Source organism: Phyllobates terribilis, unplaced genomic scaffold, assembly GCF_046119375.1.
Source record: "Phyllobates terribilis strain yellow unplaced genomic scaffold, ASM4611937v1 Scaffold_5__5_contigs__length_657084704, whole genome shotgun sequence".
In the NCBI taxonomy this organism is placed as follows: Eukaryota; Metazoa; Chordata; class Amphibia; order Anura; family Dendrobatidae; genus Phyllobates; species Phyllobates terribilis.
The window spans coordinates 181,460,584-181,488,102 of NW_027362765.1; the positions used below are offsets into that span (position 1 = coordinate 181,460,584).

The following is a 27,519-nucleotide window of genomic DNA, read 5'->3' on the forward strand; positions in this document are numbered from 1 at the left end:
TTAACTCTTTTTTTTTTCCTTTCAGCAAGTGACATGTCCTCTTTAAAATAACCATTAGGAGTAGCTGTCAGGATGTCCTACATGATCAAGATGGCTGCAGTTGTATATTTGTATCTTTTTACTAACTAAATATTTCATGGAAACTATAACTGTTTTCTAATAATTATTAGACCATGTACAAGTTTGATTATTTGTAAAGGTGTTGACTCATGATATAGACTGTGTGGGCACGTGGACTTCATGGATCTCAATCCTCCCTTGGGACTCTCCATCTATGTGCCTGAACAGTAAGGCTATGTGCCCACGATGCAGAAATGAAGCAAAAAATTTCTGCTTCATTTCTGCATCTCCTTGCCCGGAAAAACGCTTGCGGAATTTGACACGCCTTTTTCGCGCGTTTTGCACATGCGGAATTGCCATGCGTTTTCTAATGCATTGTAGATGGCAATCCGCATGCGTAAACGCACAAATAATGGACATGCTGCGGATTTTTGAGCGCATCAAAAACGCTGCGGAAAAATCTGCAGCATGGGCATTGAAAGTGCAGAATTTCATTGGGGACCATGGTAGAAGGCTTACCAAGAGTTTCCCAAGCGTTTACGCTGCAAAAAATCCGCAGCATAAACGCTTGAAAAACCCGTCGTGGGCACGGACCCTAAGTCAGCTCATATTTTGCCAAGCTGGCACTTCCCCCATGCATTTTATGGACAATAATTCATTCATATACTACATTTCTAGATGTGATATCCCTGGTGAAAATAGTTGAAAGATTTCTAGGACAGAAATTGAATTGACAAATATCCACAAAAAAAACAGCTTTGCCCTGTTATAGCGATTTTCCATTTTTGAGTTTTCATTTTTTCCTCTCCTTCTTCCAAGAACCATAACTTTTTTTTCTTTTGACATAACATGAAGGCTTGTTTTTTGCTGGACAAGTGGTACCTTTGAATGAATTTATTTTACCATGCGTTGTATTGGAAAATATGGAAAAAAATTCCAAGACTGCCAAAATTTCCCCCACAATACAATTTCCTAAAATTTTTTTTTTTTTGGGGGGGGGGGGGGTTGTATTTATGGTGTTCATTGCGCGGTAAAAATGACTAGGCAATATGATTCTTCTCCAGGTAGGTATGATTATGGCGATACCAAACATGCAGTTTTTTTGTTTTTTTTATTTCAGTGGTAGAAAAAATTTTGGGGGAAATTCATGAAAATAAAAATTCAGGTTACCATTTTCCGAGACCCATATCGTTTTAATTTTCCTGTCAATGGAGCTACGTGAGATATAGTTTTTTTGTGTGGCAAGCTGACATTTCTATTGATACCATTTTGAGGTAGATACAACTAGATACATACTTAGGACCAGGGGGAACTCATTAAGGGTGGAAGAAAGGCAATTCAGGCAGCTAAAAAGGAAAGGGTTCCTTACTGTCAGAGCAGTCAGACTGTGGAAAGAGGTAGTGATGGCAGACACTATAACAGCTTTTAAAAAGGGGCTGGATGATTTCCTCAGTACACATAACATTGTGGGTTCTCAAAAATGTAGTGACAAAATGTATAATTGGTGGAGAAAGGTTGAATTGGATGCACCTAGGTCTTTTTTTACAACCTATGTAACAACGCTTTCTGTCGCATTTTTTGTGGTATTGCGGCAACCAAAAAAATAAAATTCTGGCATTTTTATTGTAATTATCTTTACTGTGTTTACTGATCGGGTTACTTAACTTTGCAGTTTTATAGATTAAACTTTTACAGACGCAGCAATACTAATTATGTTTATTAGGGTGGTGATTAGAATTTTTATATTTTTAAAAATATTTATTTTATTTTTACTGTATTTCTTTAGTCCCTTAGGGGACTTGAACCTTTTATCGTCAGATCAATTATACTATATATTACGATACCACAGTATTGCAGTATATAGCAAAAATCACTGCATCCAAGTCACAGGAGCACAGTAATGACATTTACTGGGGTCTTCTGCAGACCCCTGGCTGCTATAGCACACCATTGGCATTCTGTGATCACACTGCGCACTCTGTAAATTTAAGGCGCTAACAGCAGAAGGCAGATCTCAGCTCCACTCAGTGCTGTTAGAGGCAGATGGTGGTTATATAACACAGAATTCATCTGTCTGGAAGATGCAATCTCAGTTCCTTTACCCACATTAAAGCAGAGACCTGACATATGACGTACCAGAACATCCTATTGGGAAGGGTTTAAAAATGTCTCATCTTTTTGAGACAACCTTTTCTGCCATAAATAAAAGGTGCATATATGTCATGTTCAGTCTTCATAGTGGTGCTGATGGGTCAAACTGAATGTATGGCAAATAATAACGGCCAGATGTAAACAATGATGGGATCTATTTGTGTGAATAGGCTTGATAGAGATGGACATATAAATATAGACATAGATGGATAGCCAGACAAGCCTCCAGATAGATTCATAAGTGGACGCATGAATAGTACATACAGTACCATACATACAGGGAAATGGCAGACCTATAAATTGATAGAGATAGATCTCGTATTTTACCATAGCTTTATACTTTTAGGGCCCGATTCATCAAGACTGGGGTTGTTCACACCGGTGTTGATGAGGGGTGTGCTGGAGTGAGACATTCCTGATTCATGAAGAGGTGCACTCTCCTTCATGAATCTGGAGCGTCTGACAAGTGGCATGCATATCCCTGTGCTACGCCAGTGTCAGGTACTGAAGAGAGATTTCTGGCGTAGGATATGCCTAAGCTCATCATGAATTAGACGATCTGCGGCCTCCCACCCCAGCCGCGCCTCAGTACCGACCCCGGTTCTACCCATCTAGGTGTATCAGGGAGAAATTGGAAAGAAGACACCAAAAGTGACAAAATTTAGGCTCAACTCTTTGTTGCACCTAAATTTTGCAACTTTTCAGAGCTTTTCCGCCAGAACCTTCGGTGGTGGTTTGAGAAAAACTGTTCTATAATTTCAAATTTCCTCTTCTTGGCATCTTAAACTTAGAATTACAGCACTTTTTATGTCTTGCCATGTCTTTGTTTTCTTCTTCCCTTCCTGTTCTCAGCAATGACCTCTTCAGTAGTTGAGTCTGTTTCTGAGTAAAACAATATCCTTTATTGTTCAAAATTCAGGGTCAACATACTCAAGTATGGTAGGTAATAATTCAGGAGGAGTATGTGATAGACGACAGGTCACATCCTTCATTTATTAATCTTGTTGGATAGCGTTCACACAGTGGCCGAATGGGACCCATCTTGGTCATATTTTCGTCTTCAGCTATCCTATTAACATTGGTAAATCTATACATTGGTTAATGATGAGTTAAGCATTGCCAGATTTGGATGCCCTGAAATAGATGGTGTTGTACTATTTAAAATACGTTGTAATGAGGGACTCTTTGCAAGTGAGAGATTTGTGTAATGGACATAGAAAAGGTGCAAAAACAAGGAAGAGTTGATCCATTATATCTGGAGATTAGATGTTGCGTAACCGAGCCAGGCATCAGTATTGCAACTTAACAAATACAAATGTTCAAAGGAGGAAAAATTGAGACCAACCACCCTAATTTGGGAAACCATTTATTTTATGAACTTTGGCAATATTTCTGGCAAATAGTAAATTGCGTTACCTCCCCACTCAACACTCTCCCAATGGAGCCATTGAGTTCAGTGAGTCAAAAGTAGTCCAAAATGTGAAAAATTTTGGACTCCTTGTGACCTCCTTCCTGGTGGTATGTTTTTTTAGATAGATACAATAACATTGCCTACTATTTTATTATCAGTAAATCTGGAAATATAGATGTGGATTTGCCCAGGTAAAATGGCCAGCGTAAAACAGTAAGCAGGCAAACTGGATACAATTTTTACATGACGAATCTTATCAACACGTTGCAAACTTTTTCCACCCAGAAATTGAACTCTAGTGCAGACTTTAAAATTTTTATAATTTCCATTACAAATTTTAGTCATTTTACCCCTTTTATAAGAAACCTGTCACCATGACTTCCCTATACAAACCATTGCCACCACCTTTTAACCATCTTTACCACCATCCCTACAACCTCTTTTTATGAGCCCAGTTGCCCATTATACCTCCAAAAAAAAGATATAGAACTGTCCTGCCCTTTATACAAATCACTACTGAGCAATCCAATGTTAATCCCTGGACTGTGCTTGGTTTCCCCCATTGCTTCCCCTATTCTTTGGTTGACATTCATGATACCCACCTAAATCTTGAGCCTGTGCAGTTGAGAATGAGTCAAATGCAGACGTTGTTCGTTCGGCCCTGCCAAAGGGCAGACCGACCTTGTCGGCGCATGCTTACCACAAACTGTTTGGATGATATAGGAGACATACAGTTGTGCTCAAAAGTTGATTCCAGGGTCAGTTTGGAACGGTAGAAATTGTTGCAGCTGATGACTTCTAGTTTTATGGCAGAACATGCACCAATGAAGCAACACTGTGTGCACATACACGGCACAAACAAGCATTTACATGTGCATCTCCTTACCGTACCATTGCCACATATTGTGACTAACCTTTCACCAAGGCAGTTGTTGCTGCTTACATATCGGCCATATAAATCTTTCAGAGGGGTGGGCTCTATGAATTTTAGGTTTTTGTCTTGGTAAAAATGGAATTGTTGACTGATCTCAGTTTGTGTTTGGGCATGAGAATGTTTAGTACAAGTACTACTTGGATTGAAGCCAAACCGTACCCCTCCATAGAGAATGTACCAAACACCATATACTTATCCACCAGGAACAAACCTTTATAGTCAGGTCTCATGAGTCACTCTTTATTGTAATCACACACAAAAGAGACTCCCACCCCTGATTACTCCTTTCTGTATTTCTGAGAATAATGCTGGATGTCTGGAGGTGGTGTTCTACCCGTATATGTATATACCTCTGGAAAAGATTATTTCATCGAAAGTAATGATGATACCAACGATTATACTCTACTGCATTAACTACGGTCAGGTTATTCCTACAATGTCACTATTGGTCACATTGATTCATAGGAAAAATGACAATTTCTTCCTTTACAAACAGTGAAAAGGTAACTGGTAATCATATTTTTGTAATGTATCAATATGTATATTGTAGCTGCAGTAAAGTTTTAAAGTATAGAGCTCAGACCTTGGCATCAATAAAAGCCCAGAAATTTAACTATCAAATGATACCAGGTTCACTCTTTGAGGTGCATCATTATTTGAAATTAGATAATAGCATGAAAAAGTTATACCCCCTGGTTCTGGGTTAGAGTTGAAAAATTGCATGTGATATCTGTAAGAAAAATCACAGGCAGTAACCATCTTCTTTCCCCTCTGTTCAGCTTTCAGCAATCCAAAGGATGGATACAGGAACTTTCTTCATGTTATCACCCTCTAATTACCAATAGAAAAGGATATGTGTCCTCTTAACAAAACATTTAGGGGCTTGGGTTTTTTCTACTACAGCTGGTGTGGGGAACCTCTGACACGGTGGGCCATCTACGGCCTATGAGGTTATTTGCTCCGGCCCTCGGGGAGATTCTTGGTGCTTGTGCCGCTGACCCATTAATTCATCCCTAGAATGCCCACATGCAGCGCTCACTACTGAACGGCATGGCACACACAACACTGGATTAGGCCTGGACGCAGGCCAATACCAGTGTCAGGATGATATTTGTGGGTGCTGGCCATTATCAATGTCAGGATGTTCTTTGTGTGCCCCCTCCTATGTGATCCATGAACACCAGACCCATTGTCTCCTATGTGATATATGGACATCAGCTTTCGTGTCTCCTATATGATCCATGGATACAAGCTTCAGTGTCTCCTATGTGATGTATATACACCAGCCTCAGTATCTCCTATGCGATGTATACAGCAGTCTGTGTATCCTATGTAATGTTTATACATCAGTCTTGGTGTCTTCTATGTGATGCATATATAGCAGTCTCAATGTATCCTATATCATGTATAACTAACTGCTTGAGTTCTGTAGATGTTATATGAGCAGTAATGAATTTCCCACTTTGAGGAGACATGTAGTGTAATATACATCCGTGTTGGTAAAAACTTACTGCTGCAAGTTCTTTTCAAAACTTACCATCTCAAAGAGGTGACTGCACTCCAGACAGACTCAAAATAGGAAAAGCAGTTGTGAGTCGCAACATCATCCATACCACCTAGCATCACAACCCTACCAAAGAGAAGCAGCTCCAGCCATCACATTAGGGAGGAGTTAATTGTTTGACCAGATATAGCAGGATAATTTTTAAGTTGAGAATTTTGTACAACCTCTGAATGATGGAATAAATATCCAAATGGCCCTCGGCACAAAAAAGATTCCCCACCCCTATACTACAGGATAGAGCTGCTAAGCAGTACATTTGACATTTGCTGACTTTGTGGCTCACATGGTTAATGAAATCTGGGTTGTTAAAATTTGGGCAAGTACAGAGGTGACTGTGGCAAGTATCAGCTCTGTAAATTCTGACCTGTTATTTTTAATGGCTGTTCATCATTATAGTATGTGCAGGATTGGAATAGCAGTTCTAGATTTTTTTTTTAGTTTGCCAGCTGTAATATTGCAGAGTCTGTGTCCTCCCATATGTAGTAGAACGGAGTTTTATCTAATGCTGCAACTATAAGTTCACACGGGCCGACCTAAGGCAATTAATGGCCGCCGATTAACAAATTCTAATTAATAGTTTAACTCAGCCAGTCCCAGCTTCAGATGTGCACTGAACGATCTTTTCTAGATTATTCAGCGCTCATAGGCTGGCAATATTATCAGCAACACAGTCCTGTTTATACAGGGTGATATGTCGCCGAGAACGATGATTTTTTTCTGCAGCACAATAGATCATTTCACCTGACCAATGAGCGTTTTGCATGTTCGGCAGGTGACTGGCAGCCTGTTTAGACTGTACGATTATTGTGAAACTAGTATTCCTATTCACCGTAAATGGACCTTAATTTTGTGCCCAGTCAGATGTAGCAGTGTTGAGTCTATTTGATAGAGCAGAGGTGAATGTCATATGTAGATGTGCCAATGTCATCAGACACTCAGTGAATGTGAATAGCGGTATCAGAGCGCCAATAACAGGGCAAAAATTAATTAAAATGGCTGATTTATTAATACACACAACGCGTTTCAGTGGACAAGGCCACCTTCATCAGGTGTGTCATCAGACACAGCAGAGCTGAGAATAGCAGGGCCGTCTCCATTGAATATGTATATATTGTATACGTGTATGGAGTCAGCTCCATCACCACTACATTTGATATGTTAAACTCTGACTCAGATACATTTAACTCGACACTGCAGCATCACTACTACATCAGGTTATCGGCAGCGTGTTAGGGTGCATACAACCAAAGACTAGCGCTGATAAAAAAAAATGGGCGATGCCAACCGTAACGTATCTTAATAGTGTGAAAGTTATCAAAAACTGAAAGTTTTATTCGACCAATGGCACACAGCCATCGTATGGAAAGATGCCAGTCATTTCTTCTTTTAATCGTTGGATAAAAGACCGTTTAACAAAATGTTCCCAGAATCATCTACCATCCTTTAGCCAGTCTGAATGACGGTAATGCCCAATACAGCCTAAAATGTGTATGTCTGCGCCTGCGTAATGGTTGTAATATCCCCTTATCGCACTATTGTGCACATTGCATATAGGTAGCAGAGCTGTATTTGTTATGCAACTGTTTTGTGCACCATAAAAAGAGAGAGGAAGGGAAACTCAACTGAAAGGCGGAACTTCCTATAGAACTTGAGGAATATGTCCGATTTGAAAGACACGATTTGGGGTGGAGGTGGGAAGACTCCTTTAAGGAATTTGTTGGCTTTGTAGCAAATTACTATGTATTTTAACCCTTATATGTTGCAGCACACCAGCACTATTGACTTTTCTATGAAGATAAAATTGGTTTATGCCAAGAGGTTAAGGGTCGTGATTATGGGGGTCACACACCACCTGTGGTTTGTGCAGTTATAAAGTAATCCCTCTGGCTATTTAACCTGTCCCCTTTATGACCACAGACATTAGAAATGGCTCTGAACAAGTGTATTTAAACCACAAGTGATCTCATACAATACATGAACAGAGGGGGGTATGAAGAAAGTGAACAGAGGTAGCAATACACTTCTCCCCTCCCAACCCCAAGTCTTCACGGTTTTGGGAAGGGTGTAAATGAGGTGATGTGAGGCTGGTCTGCAAGTGCACAAAAATATAGATGTACGCCTTCCATTAGACGTCTCTTCTGAACTCCAGTATTTTGGATCATTCTAAAGTCTAAAAGTTCCACAGTTGTGTCCCAGGGGATGGTGGTAAAGGAAGAGAGAGGGGACACTATGGGGGGAGAGCCTAACATTTACCCTGTAGCTGCTGGGACACATCTGCACAATGAATGGCAAAATGTTACAGAAGAGTCTGCCATGCCAGGGGTTAAGTCCTTGTTCTCCTGGCTGCTGAATGCATCTTCATAAGCCAGCGTTGCCTCCGCCGTCTGTCTCGGGGATGGGTTCCAGGGCCCCTCGCGGTCTGAAGATATCAAAGGAAGGGGAGTGGGAGCTGGCACGACTTATGCCACAGGACTGCCCCGCATGGTGGATCTGCCTCACGTGGTCCACGGCTTCGTTCTTGGCATGTTTGAGGAGGTCAGCTTGGCCCTGTGGGATTATGAAAAGAATCATTAAGAATACTGTGTGAAGTTTATGAACACGTGATTGAATTACTGGAAGGAGATGAAAGGAAACATTGACCTGGAAAGTATGGGATGCTGACATTGAGCGGAAGGGATATGTTCTGATGCCATGATACCGCCCTGATGGTGACACCGTACAGTAGAGGCATCAATGTGAATATATATTTAGTGCACTGCTCAGGCAGACTGGTGATGTGCCAACAGCGATCATGGCAGCCGTGTGATCACTAGAGTACAATGCTCACACTGTCCATATATTGCAATACTGCACACAGCCAGAGGACATGTGTGGCACTGTTTGTAAAGAATGCAGAGAAGTTTTTCTGATCCCGTGTACACCATTTAACCCCCTGATTTTCCGTCTTTGCATTCTGCCAGTTATATAATGTTTAATTTAAATGAAGTATTTAGGGCAAAAATGCAGTTCCATCAGAGTCTTTATTATTTTACAGAATACACAAATCATCATAAAACAATATATTTATTGTATATACAGGTGCATCTCACTAAATTAGAATATCATCTAAAGTTAATTTATTTCAGTTCTTCAATACAAAAAGTGAAATTCATATTATATAGAGTCATTACAGAGAGATCTATTTCAAGTGTATATTTCTCTTAATGTTGATGATTATGGATTACATTCAATGAAAACACAAAATTCATTATCTCAGTAAATTAGAATAATTAACAAAAAACACCTGCAAAAGCTTCCTAAGCATTTAAAAAGGTCCCTTAGTCTGTTTCAGTAGGCTCCACAATCATGGGGAAGACTGCTGACTTGACAGATGTCCAGAAGGCAGTCATTGACACACTCTACAAGGTCCCAGAGTTCCAATTTTCATTTGGAAATCAAGGTCCCAGAGTCTGGAGGAAGAGTGGAGAGGCCACAATCCAAGCTGCTTGAGGTCTAGTGTGAAGTTTCCACAATCAGTGATGGTTTGGGGAGCCATGTCATCTGCTGGTGTAGGTCCACTGTGTTTTATCAAGACCAAAGTCAGCGCAGCCGTCTACCAGGAAATTTTAGAGCACTTCATGCTTCTCTCTGCCGACAAGCTTTTTGGAGATGGAAATTTCATTCTCCAACAGGACTTGGCACCTGTCCACACTGCCAAAAGTACCAATACCTGGTTTAAACACAACAATATCACTGTGCTTGACTGGCCAGCAAACTCGCCTGACCTTAACGCCATAGAGAATCTATGGGGTATTGTCAAAAGGAAGATGAGAGACACCAGACCCAACAATGCAGACGAGCTGAAGGCTGCTATCAAAGCAACCTGGGCTTCCATAACATCTCAGCAGTGCCACAGGCTGATCGCCTCCATGCCACGCCACATTGATGCAGTAATTGATGCAAAAGGAGCCCCGACCATATTGAGTGCATTTACTGAACATACATTTCAGTAGGCCAATACATTTTTCAAGCTGTTGTTATAAAGTATTCTAATTTACTGAGATAATGACTTTTGAGTTTTCATTGGCTGTAAGTCATAATCATCAACATTAACAGAAATAAACACTTGAAATAGATCACTCTGTTTGTAATGACTATATAATATAGGAGTTTCACTTTTTGTATTGAAGAACTGAAATAAATTAACTTTTTGATGATATTCTAATTTAGTGAGATGCTACTGTAAGTGTACAGCATCATCATATTAAGTTTATCACGATTATAGTAAGAAAAAAAATGATGTACTTATTTGTTAATTTCATAATGTACAGGTATTAGTCCATATGCCAGTACATCAGGACAAGTATGCTCATAGTGATATGACAGCTCCTCGCCACTCGTGATGGGGAAGTTTGTCATTAGGGCAGCAAGCACGGTGGCTCAGTGGTTAGCACTGCAGTCTTGCAGCACTGGGGTCCTGGATTCAAATCCCACCAAGGACAACATCTGCAAGGAGTTTGTATGTTCTCCCTGTGTTTGCGTGGGTTTCCTTCGGGTTCTCCAGGTTCCTCCCATACTCCAAAGACATATGAATAGGGAATCTAGATTGCGAGCCCCAATGGGAACAGTGCCGATAATGTCTGTAAAGTGCTGTGGAATTATTGGCGCTATGTACAGTTGAAACCAGAAGTTTACATACAATATATAAAAAGACACATGTGCATGTTTTTCTTAATATTTGACATGAAATCAAAATTAACCTTTCCCGTTTTAGGTCAATTAGGATTACCATAATTTTTAATATTTGCCAAATGCCAGAATAATGAGAGAGAGAGAGAATGTTTTAAGGCATTTTTAATACTTACTGCAAAGTCAAAAGTTTACATACACTAAGATTACTATGCCTTTAAACAATTCTGGACTGCCCATATGATGATGTCATGTGTTTGGAAGCTTCTGATTTTTTTTTGGGCAACATCTGAGTTAATTACAGACACACCTGTGGATGTATTTTAATGTACACCTGAAACACACTGCTTCTTTGTGTAGCATCATGGGAAAGTCTAAAGAAATCAGCCAAGATATCAGGAAGAGAATTGTGGACTTGAACAAGTCTGGCTTATCCTTGGGTACAAGATACCTGCAGGTGCCTCGTTCATCTGTACAAACAATTATACGCAAGTACAAACAAGATGGGAATGTCCAGCAATCATACCGCTCAGTAAGGAGACGGTTTCTGTGTCCCAGAGATTTTCTTTAACTGTACTTGTCTTGAAAATACAGTAAAGCACATACAGGTATGGCGCACAATAGCTGCAACGTGTGAACCCACCCTGCTTTTTCCATGTTTTGGCTGCTGGGAATTGAGCGTTTTCCCATTGTTTTTGGGAAGTTGTTTTTTTCCCGTTCCTTTTTTTTTTTTAAACCCCATTGAATAGTGCAGAAAGCATCAGCAGCTTTTGAAGTGAAAGCGCTCCAAACAATGCCCGGAATCTTTTGAGCTTTCAAATTTACTTGTATTGTAAAGTAGAGAGAGTCTTCAGAGCGGAAAACGCCTAAAGAATTGTCAGCTCACTTCTTTTAAACGTTTGATGTCTTTGGAAACCTAAAACAGTTGAAAGACGCTCAACATACTGAACATAAGAACAGCAGGTTGTTTCCACATGGAAATACATAAGTTCACTCTCGTGAGCGCTTTATCAGAGCTTTTTCAGGCAGTTTCTGAAGCAGAATCAGCCTGAATAAGACATTGTGTGCACATGCCCTCTGAGGTAAGATCAGAGTCTAAACATTTGTCATTGTGTATGTTTTATCAGAAGTTGAATCATTTAGCGCCTCAATTATCACAACTGTCTGTCGTACACATAAAGTTCGTATCGGTGTCCTCAGTGTTAGGTCAGGGTGTCCTCAGTGTTTGGATCTGTGTCTTCAGGGTTTGATCCGTGTCTTCAGGGTTTGGATCTGTGTCTTCAGGGTTTGGTCAGTGTGTCCTCAGTGTTTGGATCTGTGTCTTCAGGGTTTGGCCAGTGTGTCCTCAGTGTTTGGATCTGTGTCTTCAGGGTTTGGTCAGTGTGTCCTCAGTGTTTGGATCTGTGTCTTCAGGGTTTGGTCAGTGTGTCCTCAGTGTTTGGGTCTGTGTCTTCAGGGTTTGGTCAGTGTGTCCTCAGTGTTTGGGTCTGTGTCTTCAGGGTTTGGTCAGTGTGTCCTCAGTGTTTGGATCTGTGTCTTCAGGGTTTGGTCAGTGTGTCCTCAGTGTTTGGGTCTGTGTCTTCAGGGTTTGGTCAGTGTGTCCTCAGTGTTTGGATCTGTCTGATGCATGTGTCATCAGAGTTTCATCAATATTTTTTACAGATGGATAAGTTACAAAGCTTCTCTTATAGTTTGCAATGTAAAACATTGGCATGCCATTCATGCACTATGTGTGTTTTTCACTGACCCATAGATTTGTATTGGCACTTTTCATCAAAGCTGCCGTCTCTGAGTTTTGCACGGGCATACGGTCCGTGAAAAAACAAGGTCATATGAACAGCTCCACAGACCATAATGGGTACATGTTGCATCTGTGAAAAGCACGGACAGAACATGTACATGAAACACTGATGTCTGAATGAGACCTAAAAGAAAGCCTGGCCTCGATGTCCATAGCACCCAATCAGAGGTCAGCTATCAATTCTTACACATGAAAAGTGAAAGCTGAGCTCTGATTGGTTGCTATGGGTAAAAAACAAGCCCAAAATGAGAATGAATAACAGAGCCATGTTTTTCCCCATTATGACTAGAATATACAGTATATAACCATAAAATGTACATTTCAGACAGTCTATACTACACACTGCTTTCATGTGACGTAGCATATCAGAAAATATAGACTGTAGACTCGGGTATCCATTAACACTATTTAGCACACTACAAGCCGAATTCCCAAATAATGACAGTAATTTGTCTGCGGGGACTCAGAGGCATTTTATTCGGATGACAGAACAAACAAAGGAAGAGATGGCAGTCTTCAAAGTGCCTTAAACGCCATTCAATCTCTTCACTCCACAAGGTCTTTTCATTTTCACATTTTCCTGTGACTTTCAGCGTGTGAGTAGTGAGTGTACAGGAAGATCGTACAGCGTAGGCCATTAAATGGACATTTCATGTATTTAACGTGTATATCATCAGTATCAGTTTACATTATTTGGAGTCTATTGTATGTACAAGTTAGAGGGAAAGGATTGCCTGCAGCTGGCACCTGCCTATAGAGGCATCGCCTGCAGCTGGCACCTGCCTATAGAGGCATCGCCTGCAGCTGGCACCTGCCTATGGAGGCATCGCCTGCAGCTGGCACCTGCCTATGGAGGCATCGCCTGCAGCTGGCACCTGCCTATAGAGGCATCGGCTGCAGCTGGCACCTGCCTATAGAGGCATCGCCTGTAGCTGGCAGCTGCCTATAGAGGCATCGCCTGTAGCTGGCACCTGCCTATAGAGGCATCGCCTGTAGCTGGCACCTGCCTATAGAGGCATCGCCTGTAACAGTGGCCTCTTTATACAGTTAAAGAACTACTTTTACACTGATGCCCTATCCGTAGGATTCAATTGAATAGGAGGCGGATGTGCAGTACACCACGGTGGCCACTACCACTTGACGGCGGAGCCCCGCAGGTGAGCGCTTCCTGCCGGCGGCCGCCGCCACCTGCACCGATAACAGCTGATCGGCGGATAGGGCATCAGTGTAAAAGTAATGGACAACCCCTTTAAGGTATCACCAGTAATAGGCACCCACATATAAAGGCATTACCTTTAGCATTTGTCAGCATATAAAGACACCACCTGTATAAAAAAGGCATCACCAGTAATAGGCACCTGTATATAAAAATACCACCTGTAACAGGCAATTATATATAAAGGCATTACCTATAGCAGCCGTCTGTATATAAAGGCATCACTGCTAATAGGCACCTGTATATAAAGGCATCACCACTAATAGGCACCTGTATATAAAGGCATTACCTATAACAGGGGCTTGTACATAAAGGCATCAATACTAATAATAGGCACCTGTATATAAAGGCATCACCACTAATAGGCACCTGTATATAAAGGCATTACCACTAATAGGCACCTGTATATAAAGGCATTACCTGTAACAGGGACTTGTACATAAAGGCATCACCTGTTGGAGGCCCCTGTGTTAACCACTCTCTCTGTCATTTACTCAACACCTCCAGCCTCACAGGCCGGGTCCAGACAGGCAAATTTCATGGACCACACACAGCATTGCCCTTTCTGGCCGTCAGTTTTCCGACATGAACTTATAGCCTCCTAGACACAAAAGGGGCTGTAAATTTGGGTCAAGAGACAAAGGGTCAGACTGGGCATTGTGGTTCATAGTGGTCTGAACACAGCCTTACAAAACAGTCATGCTTTTGCGAAAGTAGCTCACATTAATCAATGAACGTCTCCTTTAATAAGAAGGATAGCGCCTGTAGAGGCCAGCTGTGACAGTTCTTAAGCTCAGATAATTGTCTGCTTGAAAGATCAGATGGGTCTCTGTTCAGTAGGGCACGGACACGAGGAAAGGCAGCGCAGGTCATGGGTTGTGTACTCTTGGTTGGAAGGGGTCTGTCGGCATAAAATGACAGTTCAAAAAAGCACAGGCGCTCTGTGCACCCTTGGTGTGGCCAAAACAGTTCAGTGCACCTTCCCAACTACTTGTTTTGCTGCCCTCAGATTCCTTGATTGACAGCTCTGGCTTCACTGAAGCCTGAAGAGGGCAGAGATAGATGGAAAACGAGTAGGTGGGAAAGTGCACGGAGCTGCTCAACCATGATACCATGCACCAAGTCTATGTGTTTAGTTTGAACAGTCATTTTGTGCTGACAAACTCCATTTAATGTGTTTGACAGAAAACAAGCAAATCTATGTAAATAAATCTTCCCCATTGTGTCCACTAACAGAGTACAGGCTACCAGAAACTACAGACTGCAGTCTGGACAGGTTCCATGGGACAGACAAGTAATTTCACATTTTCTTTATTTCTTGTTAATCAATAACCCAGTATATTGTGTATAAACCATCCACGATGTAATATAGGGGTCAGCATTATGAATAGCCTTTACTTAATACAGCAGCAATACACAGTAATCAGCAATGGGTATACAAGCTTATTGTATTGTGCATAAAGGACATCTGATAGGTGCTAGAAGTCTCCTATCAGCAGACGAAGGGTTAACCTGTAGTCCATTAAAATTGATGTTTTATTACAGCAGGAGATGCCAGAAGGGAAAGCTCTCCATAGTTAAACAGTGTTTGTTCACGACGCTTAATGACTCATTAAAGTGACCGGGCCCGATTTCCATAATCTGCTTTACATACAGATACTTCCCCGGAATGTACATTACAGTAACACTGTAACAAGGGGACAGATTATGTGCTGACCGAGACAATAGCATCGCTCTGCAGCAAAGACCGTCTGTCCACAAAGTGTGCCAGATGTATGTATACTGCTAGATAGTGTATGCAATAGTGTACACTACACTGTATATCCACAATTATCACCCCCGTGTCTGCATGGAGAGGAGAGCAGCGCTGATGGTGAAGGGCACTATGTTCTCTACACGAGTACTACTAAACTTTGCTAAAGGTGCATTTACACTGAAAGTACATTGCCAAAGAGAGCTCCTTTCACAATAATCTTTCAGGTGGACGATCATCTGATAAAAGAAGAAAGGACTCGTTTGTCAGGTGAAATGATTTTTCATCATCGTTCTCAGCAGTACATCATCTAGTGTAGACACAACCTGTGCTGCCGAGATCGATGGTAGGCTGTGTGCAATGAACAATCTATTACAGATCGCTCAGTGTGCATCTTAACAAGACGTCTGCCTGTGTAAACGACCGCTGATCAGTAAATATTCAGCGATCATTTAATGCGGGTCAGTCCGTGTAATCGAACCTCTAGTCTTCTCCAGTTCAGCAGACCTAATTAAATGCTTTGACTCAAAACAGAAATAGTGGAGAACCCTTTGTAATTGACATTGGTTGCTGTTGCTCAGAGACTGGAAATTGTGGCCATATAAAAGTATATAGTGGAATAAAAAAAGAAAAAAAAAACACAATTCTACATGTAGGGACCACCATGATGTACAGCATGAACTTGAAGGATAGAATAGGTCATTTTATAAAGTATTGAATACAGACATGTTCTACCCAGGTTGGATATAGATTTTATATACATGAGGGCTGGATTCTCCTTTATACATGACTTTTCATACACACATCTTTTCTGTTGGATTCTATATTCTCTCACATAATAATAATATTAGCAATTAATTGATTTTATTATGAACTTTTTCATATGGAAACAAACTTAAAGGGGATGTATGTTTTAATTAATAGATCTTACAATAAAATATTGGAGTAATATAATGTTATGTAAGAGCAGTAAAACGCACATGGCCCAATGGCCTAATTTAAATATGTAATAACAAAGGGTAAAAAAACCTTGAATATTACAGATAACCTATGATGCAAACAAAAGTGCCCCCAAGCACAGTATGATAACCACACAATGACTTCCTCCACACGTACGGTATGATGACCCTACTGTACCGCTCCCCCCCCCCTCAATCAATCCCTAGACAAAGAATATTGACCCCATCACAGGATGATTCTCCAACTGTAATCCCCACACAGTCCTCCACAAAAAGTGCTCTATGCAGTATAATAAACCCCACATAGTCGTCCATGCAATACAACGGGGCCCTGCATTGCCTTCCATACAGTATAATGGCCCTACATGGCGCTCCATACAGTATAATGGACCCACATGGCCCTCCATACAGTATAATGGCCCCACAAGGCGCTCCATACAGTATAATGGCCCCACATGGCGCTGCATACAGTATAATGGCCCCACTTGGCGCTGCATACAGTATAATGGCCCTACATGGCGCTCCATACAGTATAATGGCCCTACATGGCGCTCCATACAGTATAATGGACCCACATGGCGCTCCATACAGTATAATGGACCCACATGGCGCTCCATACAGTATAATGGACCCACATGGCGCTCCATACAGTATAATGGCCCCACATGGCCCTCCATATGCATAAAATTGTCCCTATATGGATATATATTGCGATGCATATATGTATTCCTCTTCGATGGGAGATTCCTATATTATGCTCTACCATTGGATGAATGTGGGTAGCTATAATCTTACAATTGGACACTTTACCACATACATCCTTATTTGTTATCCCTGGAATAACTGTGGGCAGTTTTCAGATGGATCTCTAGTTGGGCTTATGAATGTCTTACTGAAGGTGCGGCATTTGGACAGGTACGTGCAGGCGTTCTCGGTTGCTGAGGTTGGCTCGCGCTGTCCGGCATCTCTATGCTAGGACCTGCGGGTCACGTGGGCCCGCGTGACTCATGGGAGGTCCTTCGCATGACGCCGGCATCGCGGGTTGCCGAGGCAGCGGAGACGCCGGGCGCGTCATTAGATGTCCGCCCACACCTTCCTATTGGCCAGCGATAGCTTCTTAAGGACACACCCCCGGTTTGCAATCACGCCCCCTGAAGAAGGTAACGCCGAAACGCGCGTCGGGGTGGACGCGTGGTCCACATGTGAGCACTCTCGTTGTCAGCCCTCTGTCCAGGTAGACTTTACTTTTACATTATATGGTCACTGACATGGGTATCTTGCTATACAGTTGGGCAGCACTAGCTGACCACCAATGATACACTACTTGGACATATACATTAGAGATCTGTTGATCAGGACCACTAGTGTCTATACTATATATATTTTTGGTGGGCGCCTCACGTGTGGACTTCTTTGTCCATTGAGCATGATGGTATTTTAAGATATTTTTGTTATGTACGTTGTGCACTGTTCTGCCATATTATGTGATGTATTCTTTTTTAAATCATATATTTAATAAAAGCTATATTTTATGATCAACTACCTGCTGTGTAGCTTTGATCGCATTTTTTCCTTCGCGGTATATGTATCATTAGCGATTTGCCTACAGTAAATGTCATTAGGTGCTAGCCATGGAGCTCTAATTATTAGTTAATATGCACCTGCTGAGAAACTTTGATTATATGGCCCTCCATACATTATAATGGCCACAAATAGCGCTCCATACAGTATAATGGCCCCACATAGTGCTCCATATAGTATAATGGGCCTCATCTAGTGCTCCATACAGCATAATGGCTTCACATAGTGCTGCATACGGCATAAAGAGCCCACATAGTGCTCCTTACAGTATAATAGGTCCCACATTAGAATAATAAATACTCCCTCCTGCTCAGGTCTCTTCATGGTGTCTTCACAAGTGTCTTCTAGGATGCCAATATAGTTAAAAGTGCGATGCTTGGCGGGGTACCCGCCCGGCGTTGCAGGCCAAACATTCATCCTGCGTGCCAGATTTGGCCCGTGGGCCAGAGTTTGACATATGTGATCTGTAGTGTTAGCGAGATGAAGTAATAGTCAAAATGCTTAAATGTATCACATTACACTGGGTGCAGAATTATTAGGCAAGTTGTATTTTAGAGGATTATTGTTATTATTGATTAACAACTATGTTCTCAATCAACCCAAAAGACTCATAAATATCCAAGCTTAATATTTTTGGAAGTTGGAGTGTTTTTTTTTTAGATTTGGCTATCTTAGGAGGATATCTGTTTGTGCAGGTAACTATTACTGTGCAGAATTATTAGGCAACTTAATAAAAACCAAATATAATCCCATCTCACTTGTTTATTTTCACCAGGTAAACCAATATCAGTGCACAAAATTTAGAAATAAACATTTCTGACATGCAAAAACAAAAACAAAAAAAATTAGTGATGAATATAGCCACCTTTCTTTACGATGACACTCAACAGCCTTCCATCCATAGATTCTGTCAGTTGCTTGATCTGTTTTCAATCAACATTGCGTGTAGCAGCTATCACAGCCTCCCAGACACTGTTCCGAGAGGTGTACTGTTTTCCCTCCCTGTAGATCTCACATTTTATGATGGACCACAGGTTCTCTATGGGGTTCAGATCAGGTGAACAAGGGGGCCATGTCATTATTTTTTCGTCTTTTAGACCTTTACTGGCCAGCCAAGCTGTGGAGTAGTTGGATGCATGTGATGGAGCATTGTCCTGCATGAAAATCATGTTTTTCTTGAACGATACCGACTTCTTCCTGCACCACTGCTTGAAGAAGTTGTCTTCCAGAACCTTGCAGTAGGTCTGGGAGTTGAGCTTCACTCCATCCTCAACCCGAAAAGGTCCCACAATTTAATCTTTGATGATACCAGCCCATACCAGTACCCCACCTACACCTTGCTGGCGTCTGAGTCGGAGTGGAGCTCTCTGCCCTTTACTGATCCAGCCTCTGGCCCATCCATCTGGCCCATCAAGAGTCACTCTCATTTCATCAGTCCATAAAACCTTTGAAAAATCAGTCTTAAGATATTTCTTGGCCCATTCTTGACGTTTTATCTTATGTTTCTTATTCAAAGGTGGTCGTTTTTCAGCCTTCCTTACCTTGGCCATGTCCCTGAGTATCGCACACCTTGTGCTTTTTGATACTCCAGTAATGTTGCAGCTCTGAAATATGGCAAAACTGGTGGCGAATGGCATCTTGGCAGCTTCACGCTTGATTTTCCTCAATTCATGGGCAGTTATTTTGCGCCTTTTTTGGCCAACACGCTTCTTGCGACCCTGTTGTCTATTTGCCATGAAATGCTTGATTGTTCGGTGATCACCCTTCAAAAGTTTGGAAATTTCAAGACTGCTGCATCCCTCTGCAAGACATCTCACAACTTTGGACTTTTCAGAGCCCGTCAAATCTCTCTTCTGACCCATTTTGCCAAAGGAAAGGAAGTTGCCTAATAATTAAGCACACCTTATATAGGGTGTTGATGTCATTAGTCAACACCCCTCCTCATTACAGAGATGCACATCACCAGATTTACTTAATTGGTAGTTGGCTCTCAAGCCCATGCAGCTTGGAGTAGGACAACATGGAGAAAAAATATCATGTGATCAAAATGCTCATTGGCCTAATAATTCTGCACGCGGTGTAGTTCAGATATTGGTGAAGTTTTACAAAAATAACAGAACAAGTATATATATTATATATTCATATACACATACATATATACAGACATACATACACATACATATGAATACACATACCCATATACACATACATATATACACACACACACAAAGACCGACATGTACACATACATGTGGAGAATGACATGTTAAGCATGTCAAGGTAAGGAGACTTTTAAGCCACAATGCTCCTCTGGGAAATATGCAAATTGTCTCTTCAGAGAGGAAGAGGACTAGAACTCTAGGGCCACCTATTGGAAGCAGCAATCCTAAAAGTCAATATTGACCCTCTAACAATCTCTTGGATCCCAGTCAGATGCCTCTTGCCCAGCCAAACCAGATCTCACACTTTGCACTGGCGAGGGGCAGTACCCAGAAACACTGTTTGCAAATTGAGATTCTGGTTTTTATCCCAAATCTTGTGACAAGGCTCATTACAGAGTCGATATTGACTTTTAGGATTGCTACTCCAATAGGTGGCGGTAAATGTCTAGCCCTCTTCCTCTCTGAAGAGGCAAATTGCACATACATGTATACACACAGGCATGTCTACACATAGACATGCATACACACAAGCTTTATGATGGATGTCATGACAATGTGAACCAAACCTCACACTCTCATTGTCAACATGCAGTGATGGAGATGTAGTGATATATTAGAACACTAGAGGGCAGCAGTGAACCACATACCTTTAGGACTGTAATATTCCAGGCAAAGCTTTCCATGGCTTTCTGCAGCTTCCTTCCCTTTAGTCCTTCTTTGGCACCGATCCGATGGAGGTCTTCATGAAAACCCATCCCTAGAACACAGGAAACCAATAGACGAGTTCAGGAACAGAACGCTAAAAATAAAAATCTGCTGTCCACTATGTAATGATATCACATAAAGAATCTCGGCTTTATAATCCTGAAACGAATAATACATCCTGTGCTGAGACATATAGCCATATCACTAAACACTACACCACAGTCAAGCAGCACACAGTTCACCCCCTTGTGCATATATGTTGGTGGACATAAACATGACGGAACTCCTGCCATTCAGTGGCCTTCGTCACCAATGGGGCCATCATGTTAAACTGCAAACCATGTGGTATATGCTTTTTATTGGACACCATTGTATGGAATAGCTACTACTCTATTCCATACCTTAAATATTTGGTTATGAAATAGGCAAAAATGGCGTTCTTTAGGCCTCGGTCAAGTCAATGGAGCAAAGTAAAGGTGAATGACATAATCACAGACTGTAGAATGTGGATATGGACCTTCTACTCCATGAGGAACTGCAATAAAAACAGGAAGGAAAATGGTTTGACGATTGGGCAAGTCTTGGAGTGACACATCACGAAAGTGCCTGGCTCAGGAGCAATGGGGAAGTGCTACTCCACAGGAGAACCATACAAGAACAGGCAGGACCAGGAGCCGGGTAGATGGTAGAAAACCTCATACTGGACCATAATCTCCACCATTTAGTTCTCTATTGTGATAGAATATTAAGCTGCAAACAAGCTGGCAATGATGAAGCAATGGATGCCCTGGCTTTATTCCCTTTGTCAAAGTGACTGGGCTAATGACCGTACTTTTGCATACGTATTATGATGGATGGATCAGAAGAGTATTCCTATAGAACTCAATAGGACTAAAAATGGCTTCTCTACTTTATTAGATGAACCAGATCAGAATAGAGGAGTCCTCCCATTAACCTGGAACTGTCAAATAGCTAGCGTGAAGAGTGGCTACAAAGATTCTCATTAGATAAAAGGCAGATGAACCCCCCAATATTGGCAGATTTGGCCAACGGTCTGGTGTGTATGGGGGTCCGCCTGGTGGGGAGAGATGTCAATCAAGCATATCCGATTTCGGACTGCCGATCACATTGTTCTCCCTGAGCTGACGTGTCAGCTGTTGGCTTTCTCAGAGAATGAACGAGAGCTCCTGTGTATAAGAGTGTCAGCTGTAGAAAGGTTCGGACGACTGCCATCAAATGTCAGCCTTACTCTGGAGAACCTGACAAATCCACCACAATTACATGTGTAATGCTTCTTTTCTCCTGTGGAGGAGCTGCTATTAGGTAGCTCTGAAGGTTAGAGATCTCTGGGCGTCCCAGTTATGGTAGGGAGATCCTTATATAATTCTTCTAAATGGTCATTTTTACATCTTTGGTGGAAAGGGTAGGCACTTAAAATGCTCCTCGGGAGGTCCTAAGCCCTACAGGAATAATAGTGGGAGATGGAGGAAAGGAGGAGGGCACTGTCATTCCACAGACTCCCAGAGAGAATTAGTGAGTGGATTCCTCTTCCTCAAAACTGTTATCAAAGGTTTTACAAATGTTATAATAGAACTGCACTTATTACTTAAGTAAGGAATCACAATGAAAGTCCATACCATCGCTTAAAGGAACAGCAAACCTAGAAATGAATGATAAAACTGGAGAAAATTGTGTCCACGCTTTAGGTCAGTGTGCAGGATTTTCTGCATGATCCCAGTTCCTGTAGAAGTTAATCTCCTGCCGATCTCCTCCATTATTAGTGCATGGCTGGGACAGAGCTTAGCCATCGGTTACCCTACTGAAGACAGTGCAGAGGGGAGAGGCTCCTGCTGCAGTCAGTTGTCTTAGGTGAATACACGCAGCTAATTACAGTAAAGGGCTAGTGGATGAGAGTTTATAAATCACATCCACATTCTGCTGCCATTTTCCATGATTTTTTATTTTTTTTTAAATCTTTTGACAGATTTATAGTGGATTTTTGCTGTACTTTCATTGTTCCAGTGATGTAAATTGTGGCAGAAAATATCTCTCTCTTGGGTGGGCTTCACTTTACAGTCGGACACAGGACAGTGAGAAGGAGGAAAGCAACATGGCTGAACTCCAAGACTAAAAGGATAAGTTTTTTTTCATAGCTGTCTCAAATATAATTGTAATATCAGCCAAAATCACATGAAAAAAATAGAAAACGATTCATGGAGGAAATGGTGGGATACTATATGTGCATTTTCTATGTTTAGTATTGCTTTAAAGCGTCCATCGGGGAGCAGATTGTGGCTGGATGAAGACAGCGCTCCCAGCTTAGTGCTTTGGCTGTGTCAGAACAATGAGACTTGGCAGAGATCGAGTCTTCCAAGCAATGAGTCTATGGGAATTACGTGGAACGGCTCTATAAATAGATGGAGGTATGTGATTAACTGGTAAAGACATCGCTGGTGGGGTCGGGTTGTCAGATGCTTAACTATTCGCCAAAGGAGATGGTAGCGACTGTCATAGCGTACTACTCCTTGTCAGTGAAGGGTTTATTATAGGGAAAGTCAGCCCTTCCCATCATGCCTTGCTCTGTGTAGCCCTGATGCTTAGTATATGGGTGATGTAAAAACTTTTACAGGTTATTCAAAGAGAAAGTGGAAATCACACAGTCAGAGGTTGTGCGCTGTTCAGTTTTGTCATTAAACAGGAATTTTGAAAGGGTTTTTGCCATCTAATTTAAAAGCAGCATGATGTAGAGACAGAGACCCTAATTCCAGTGATGTGTCACTTACTGGGCTGCTTGCTGCAGTTTTCAAAAAATCACTAGTTTATTTGCTGCAGATGTAAAAGTTCTCTGAATGCTGAGCTCTGTATAACCTCGCCCCCACCACTGATTAGCAGCTTTCTGCCTATGCACAGTGTACACAGAAAGCTGCCAATCAGTGTTGTGGGCGGGGTTATACAGAGCTCAGCATTCAGAGAACTTGCAGATCTGCAGCAGATAAAGCAGTGATTTTATGAAAACTGCAGCAAGCAGCCCAGAAAGTGACACATAGCTAGAATCAGGGTCTCTTTTTGGCCTCTTGTCAGGTGTACATAGGGAGATTTTCCTGGCATACACACAAAAGCACAGTTCCATAATGTGATGTGAACAGCGCCTAATGAAGACATATGACAAGATCTTAGCTATTACAGTTACTGATTATATAGTCCATTAATATTCAGTTTATCAATGGTGGAGCTTCCTTTACAGACCGGTATCTGTTCATTTCCCATTTTTGTTGACTTACACACACACAGTTGCATGGATCCAGGGTGTGGTCAGCTCTTTTATATCAGATTAGAAGTACTCAACAAGCAAGTGCCAACTATGGTCAATCGCAATAAATCCATCCTCTACCCCAGAGTAGTGGCTGTCACTGAAGATGATCTTACCATAGGCATCTCATGTCTGTTTTTGGAAAGTATTAAGGCAGGGGTTGGGAACTTCTGGTTCACGGGCTGTAAACAGCCCGCTATATCCTTTTAACTGGCCCCTGGGCAGATTCCTAGGGACCGCAGTGCTCTGGTTAGCAGCCCCATTTTGCCTGACACGGGCCCTTTAATTCCGGCTTACACTGCAAACACCCACACTCCGTATTCACTAAAAAATGCTGCAACGCATGCAATTAAGAATTATGTCCTGATGCTTGCCAGTGCCAGCATCAGGATGCTCTTTGTGGACGAAGTTAGTGCGCTCTGCGCTCCCGTCCCACTAATGAAGATAGCGGTCGCAGTGTCTCCTGTACTGTGATGTACACGTTCCAGCCCCAGTGTATCCTATGTGATGTATATGCTCCAGCCCCACTGTCTCCTATGTAATGTATATGCTCCAGTCCCACTGTCTCCTATGTGATGTATATGCTCCAGCCCCAACTATCTATCTGATGTATATGCTCCAGCCCCACTGTCTCCTATGTGATGTATATGCGCTCCAACCTCAGTGTATCCTATGTGATGTATGTGCTTCAACCTCAATGTGTCCTATGTGATGTATGTGCTCTAGCCCCAGTATCTCCTGTGATGTATATGCTCCAACCCCAGAGTTTCCTGTGATGTATATGCCCATCCCCAGTGTATTTTATGTGATATATCTTCTCCTGCCCCAGTATCTCCTATGTAATGTATATGCTCCAGTCCCAGTGTCTCCTATGTGCTGTACAGCAGTCTCAGTGTCTCCTATGTGAGATATATACAGCAGTCTTCGTATCTCCTATGTTATGTATACTGCAGACCTCCCACTGCTTGAATTCTATAAACGTTATGTGAGCAGTGATAAATTTCCCACTGTGGGGAGACATGTAGCGTAATATACATCTGTGTTTGGAACAACTGAAAACTGAGATCCGTTTATTACAAAACTTATCACAGAGTTGACGGTGCTCCAGACCGACAAAACTCTGGAAAAGCAGTTGTGAGTAGTGACATCATTCATACAACCAAACTTCACAGCTGCACCAAAGAGAAGCAGCTCCAGATGTCACATTAGAGGCAAGTTAATTAAATGTTTGACTAAATACAGCAGGATCAATTTCAAGTTGATTATTTGCGAGCCGTACAAAACTATGTTAAAAATATCCAAATGGCCTTTGGCAGAAAAAAGGTTCCACACCCCTGTATTAGGGGTTGGTCATAACTTATGTGGTGATGTCCATATAAAAAAAAAATCAGCAGTTCCTTTTTTGGGCAGTCTAGGCTCCCCAAATGTCACTGCCTTATCAGTGCTGTGAACCTGCCCAAGGCTGTGGCCCTCTGGAGAAAACAGACTGGGAAGAATGGAAATTGAACCTGGGGTCACATTGCCTTTTTACCCTGAGCCTGGTGGCAAGAAAGAAAACAAGTGCCAAGTCAACAAAGGATTAGAGGTGGGACCAAAGATGTTTGGTAAGAGAGCTTCTAGATTAAGACTCCTTCCTGTCATATCAACTTGTAATCAATCTGTAATAAAAAAAAATTACAAAATGTATATGTTTAAACCAAATCTACATTGTTTTAATTCCGTGTAAAGCAACAGAAGACAAAAATGCAAAATATTAGTATCTGCCCAAAGCAAACAGAATGGAATGTGTGGTATCTCGTGTCTGTTCTTCACAAGGTTATATATCAGAAGACAAACTAAACAATGACCTTAAAAAGGTTTCCCACCTAATGAAGTGAATGCTATGCCATCACTTTATGATTAAGGGGTGGGGGGCAACTAACCTGTGGCACCTCCATCAATCCTATAATAAGGAGGACACCGTGCTGGTTTAGCACTGCGCGCCTACGTTTTCCATGCATAATGGCACTGCAGGCCAAACAGCAGTGCACAGAACTGCAGCGGCCACATTTACTTCAATAAAGGTTGCACTGCGGTTTCCTACAAAGAGTGTGGCCCAGAGGTCAGTACCTCATCAACCATAAAGTGATGGCATTTCCTACTATTATGCCTTCATCTTATGAGAAACGTCATTTTTAACCAGGAAAACCTTTATACTTCTCCAATTCCCAAAGCCAATTTTCCCATTGATATTTCCCAGTTCTATTCTAACACTTGTCATAGGAATGTGATTTTTGTTTTCCAATGTCTATAAAGGCCTGACTGACATGTGACTATGGGATATTAAAAAAAAGATCTAAATATATATATATATATATATATATATATATATATATATATATATATATTTATATATTTATTTATTTATTTTCCTTGTCCAATGATTTTGTTTCCCCATAGGAAAGTGGCACCAGAGCTTTTTGGAGTCACGTATCAGCGACACTATGGAAAACATGCATGTGCAGCTGGAGGTGACGTGGTATGGCTGAAAACTTTTGGCTATTAATTATATCTGGATATATTTATAGTTAATCGAATGGGATCATATATTTCTCTAAATAAAGCCTACATATTATAATGATGATGCAATTTACTCATGTACTAACCTCTGTGCCAACTTAGCTGCCAAAAATAACCCTGTAGCCCTATACATGCCATGACAAATACTGGAGCTCCTGATGTGCACTTAAGAAACGAATGCCAGTATAAATAAAGGGGTTGTTCAGAATTCAAAAATATCTTCCTTACAACCCCATACAAAACGTGTCTCCAAGAGCAATCAGCTGATCACCTAGGTCCCTTTCCTAGCAAACAGCTGATTTTGTCAGGGAACCGATCGCCAACCACCACCACTCTATGACGTCCATAAGCCCTAAGAGAGCATATGGGTAAGGGCTCATTCAGACATCCATGCAAATAGGTCCGAGCACAGACTGGCTATGGTTCCCCCGACCAGAGCATGACAGCCTCACAGAAATACATGAAGGTGTCATGCTGTGGCCTGGAGAGCCGCAGGCATGGTGGCTCAGTGGTTAGCACTGTTGCTTTGCTTACTAATCCCACCAAGGACAATGCAAGGCGTTTGTATGTTCTCCCCATGTTTGTGTGGGTTTCCTCCGGGTTCTCCGGTTTCCTCCCACACTCCAAAGACATACTGATAGGGAATCTAGATTGTGAGCCCCAAAAGGGACAGCGATGATGATGT

At 41.7% G+C, this 27,519-nt stretch overlaps 1 protein-coding gene across 1 annotated transcript in view; it reads right to left on the minus strand.

The window, feature by feature from the left end:
- Window positions 1-3,630: 3,630 nt before the first annotated feature.
- LOC141272642 (inactive phospholipase C-like protein 2) overlaps window positions 3,631-27,519 on the minus strand; it is a 127,961-nt gene continuing 104,072 nt past the window's right edge. Inside the window, exons 5-6 of the mRNA XM_073683561.1 lie at window positions 20,908-21,017; window positions 3,631-8,667 (exon numbers count right to left, since the gene is read on the minus strand). Of these exons, the coding sequence (XP_073539662.1) occupies window positions 8,479-8,667; window positions 20,908-21,017 (299 nt within the window). The 3' untranslated portion in view covers window positions 3,631-8,478. The remainder of the gene's footprint in view (window positions 8,668-20,907; window positions 21,018-27,519) is intronic.